This window comes from Rosa rugosa, chromosome 1, assembly GCF_958449725.1.
Source record: "Rosa rugosa chromosome 1, drRosRugo1.1, whole genome shotgun sequence".
Classification (NCBI taxonomy): Eukaryota; Viridiplantae; Streptophyta; class Magnoliopsida; order Rosales; family Rosaceae; genus Rosa; species Rosa rugosa.
The window spans coordinates 41,612,278-41,615,988 of NC_084820.1; the positions used below are offsets into that span (position 1 = coordinate 41,612,278).

Below are 3,711 nucleotides of genomic sequence, written 5' to 3' on the forward strand. Positions count from 1 at the left end.
AGGAGAAAAGCCACACGAAGAAAGAAGTCACAAGGAACCAAGCAATATATATAACTTCATCTATACTCCCAAACCACTCAACTTGGCCTCTTGCAAAGGTCAGTTTCCACTGTCCAAATCGTTTTGGTGAACTTGGAATATGTTGTCTCTATCGTTGTTCTATATATACACATAATTATTAGTAATTAGGAGTACTGTTATATACCAAGAGATCTTCTAATTTTCTTATGTTGCATTTGACATATTACCGGATTGTGACAATTAAACAATACATCTTAAACCAAGTCGACCAATAACAAAGCTTCAAAGTTTTAGCATTACGTACATTATACTTATTTGGTGATAAAACATTATCCTTTAAATCAGTAAGTTAGAGATAATTTCAGACAAAGTTAAAATTAGAATCTATTAATTGTATGTTTCCCTAGCTATTTATATTAAACTCGAGTACTCATTGGTGTTCTAACTACCAATAATTGCTATTGTCAGACACATATGGCTTATTCTACTGCCATTGCTTTAGCAATATGCATTTTCTCTCTTTTTCACAATATAGGAGGGACGCTTAGTGATGGGGGCTGTGACCTTTCTCGAGGACAATGGGTCTATGATCCGTCCTATCCTCTCTACAGTTCCACAGACTGTCCCTTCATTTGGAAGGAGTTTGATTGCCAAAAGAATGGTCGACCAGACAATGAGTACCTCAAGTACAGATGGCAGCCCGCTTCTTGCCAGACACCAAGGTACCAATCCTCTTTTCTCTCTTCATCTTCTCCTATCGTTCTTCGACATGTTTGATGTCTGCCTTCGTCAAGAATTCATCAACCGGCTTCCACACGAGTGTAATGGCCTTCAATGGATACTGTTTTGTCTTGGACTCATGTATAAAAATTAGCAGAGTTAAGAGGGAGGTTAAGAGTTTAAACATTTAAAATTTTGGGACTCGAGGTTGTTGCCGTGATGAGTTTGCTAATTACAAGTTTCACAAGGTTGACTGATTAATTTCTTGATGTAAATATCTTATAAAAATATTTACGTGTAGGTTCAGTGGTAGAAGATTTTTGGAAAGATTTAGAGGGAAGCGCATACTGTTTGTAGGAGACTCACTGAGTATGAATCAATGGCAGTCCCTCACATGCATGCTTTACAAATCAGTGCAAGCCAAATACACCATAAACAGGATTGGAGGCCTCTCCATATTCAGCTTTCCAGTAAGCTAGCTAGCTTTCCTCTCATGCATATGCAGCAAGATCATTGTTGAATATAGAATCACACATCGGAAATTCATAAGTCTCGTGTTTCATAATATCCTCATATAGGAAATTAATTATGTTGCATAAAGTCCAATATCGTCGAAGTAGAAGAATATAAAGGTAATCCAAAAATGATGCAGGAGCTAATTTAGTATAAGTTCGATGCTTTAGCTTTTTGGTCACTTATGGTATCGGACAGCTAATTTGTAGGCATATGATGTTTCGATCATGCTGTCCCGAAATGCATTTCTAGTAGATACAGTGCATATGAGAAATGGGAATGTTCTGATGCTGGACTCAATTGAGAATGGAAGTTACTGGAGAACCTTTGATGTTATCATCTTCAATACATGGCATTGGTGGCTTCATACTGGAAAAAAACAACCGTAAGTATGCATCAATTTTATTTTTGGAGTGATTTGGCACTACACTTTGTATTCCATTTTATGTAAACTAGAGCACAAGTGTTCAATGTTAAATGTGGAATGCCAAAATCACTTTTTCGTCTTTTCCTCTGCTTTGTCAAATCTCTAGAAACTTAGAAGTGGGTGACCAATTCACGCAGGTGGGCTTTTGTTCGTTATGGAGTGAATAATGCACACAAAGACATGAATCGCATGGTGGCGTATGAGAAAGCTCTAAATACATGGGCGAGATGGGTAGACTCAAGTGTGGACACTGATAAAACAAAGATCTTCTTCCAGGGTGTTTCTCCCGATCATGTGAAGTAAGTACTTGTGCAGTTGTGCATATACATGAGAGAAAGAACCTTTATTTTTCTCTGTGTTTGGGTTTCTCAAGATTTAATTATCAGTAGTTTTTCCTTATATAAAGTATTAACTACCATGTAATATCATCTTTTTGCATGACCTTATGATTATATATAGTCCAAGAGAATGGGGTGATGATGCAAACTCAAAGAGTTGTTTGGGAGAAACTGAACCAGTGAAGGGGACACAATATCCAGGAGGTTCACACCCAGGAGAAGTTGTTTTAGAAAGGGTATTGAGAAAAATTTCAAAGCCAGTTCATTTGCTAAACATCACCAGACTTTCACAACTAAGAAAAGACAGTCACCCTTCAGCCTATGGCTTCGGCGGCCACCGTGGCATGGATTGTACCCACTGGTGTGTTCCCGGTGTTCCAGATACTTGGAACCAACTTCTATTTGCAGCACTCTTCCAGGGCTCATGACCTATTCTCTTCTCTTTATAATCTTTGGTGAAAGAATCATCAATTATATCTTTGAAATTGTCATTTAATAACAATGTTTTCCTCTTGAAAGCATTAGCATGCAATTTGTACTTGAATGTGTACATTTGTTGCTTGTAACCACAAAAAAGATTGTAGTTGCAACTACTAGCTAGGAACTAGCTACGGTATAAAGGAAGCCTTCAATCTTCATTGTTATAGGAACTTGTAACCAATCAGATTGGAATCAATGATTCAATGGATCCATATGTATGGAATTTATGACTATACTTCAATAAACATATGAATTTGTTGGTTTAACCAAAAAGCAAGAGAAAATTAGAAAAAAAACCCAAAAAATGAATCTCCTATTAAGAAAAACCCATTCCTATATTTTCTTTTAATCTACACCCATTCACATAATTAAACCTTCCTTATAGGTTTTAAGTCTGTAATTAAGTTTTTTTCACGTTTTTTTAGTTTGACTATTTTACCCTTCTGATTGAATAAGGAAAATATTCCTCAAATATAGCTGTTTTTTTTTTTTTTTTTTGAATTTAAATATGGCATCAATTATAAACACAAATTAGAATTTAATACAATCAATTTATTTTCCCTTATTTAAAAACGATTAATTGCCTTACTTATAGGAAGAGATTTTGATTTGATCTATATATTTGCCATTTTTTAGTAGATATGTTTGTGTAAATATTCCTGTTATTAGATATCTCAACGTGATTAACCGCCTTAATTATAGTATATAACTGATGGCATATTTTAGGAGATATGTTTGTGTAGATATTCCTTATTTAAAAAGATTAATTGCCTTAATTATTGTATATCTCTTCCTTTTAGATTTGATCTATCTATTTGCTATTTTTTAGTAGATATGTTTGTGTAGATATTCCTATTAGATTTCGTAGATTTCTCAACGTGATTAAACATCCTTTTGAGAACTTGTAGAATCTATTGAGAAACAATAAGAGGAAAAAGAAACATGCAATCAAGAACTTGCATGTAGAGTTTATTATACCTATTCAATAGCATAAACCCTGAAAAATCACAAAACAAATACCTCTTCATCAGGAAGACACCCACCTATTGAATAGGTAGCAAACACAATGCTCACCAACCGTGCCAATCAAATAAAGGGACATGCAGTTGAACAAAGGCAACCCACCAACCTATGATTGTGCGATCCATTTATATCACAATCACAATTTGAAATCAAAAACATAATCGCATGATTGTGGAGAAGGTCGCACCT

At 35.0% G+C, this 3,711-nt stretch overlaps 1 protein-coding gene across 2 annotated transcripts; it reads left to right on the top strand.

Annotated features, from left to right (window-relative positions):
* The first annotated feature begins 453 nt into the window (after positions 1–453).
* On the top strand, positions 454–2,734 carry LOC133737699 (protein trichome birefringence-like 43). Of its 2 annotated transcripts, none has more exons than XM_062165209.1 (5): positions 454–743; positions 1,049–1,211; positions 1,464–1,639; positions 1,819–1,980; positions 2,141–2,734. In XM_062165209.1, exons 1-5 carry the CDS (start codon positions 496–498, stop codon positions 2,445–2,447), a joined length of 1,056 nt encoding a protein of 351 aa, XP_062021193.1. In that variant the 5' UTR covers positions 454–495; the 3' UTR covers positions 2,448–2,734. The 2 variants fall into 2 exon arrangements, with proteins under 2 accessions (XP_062021193.1, XP_062021189.1); XM_062165205.1 differs by having other exon boundaries at positions 455–743; positions 1,043–1,211.
* Positions 2,735–3,711: the final 977 nt, after the last annotated feature.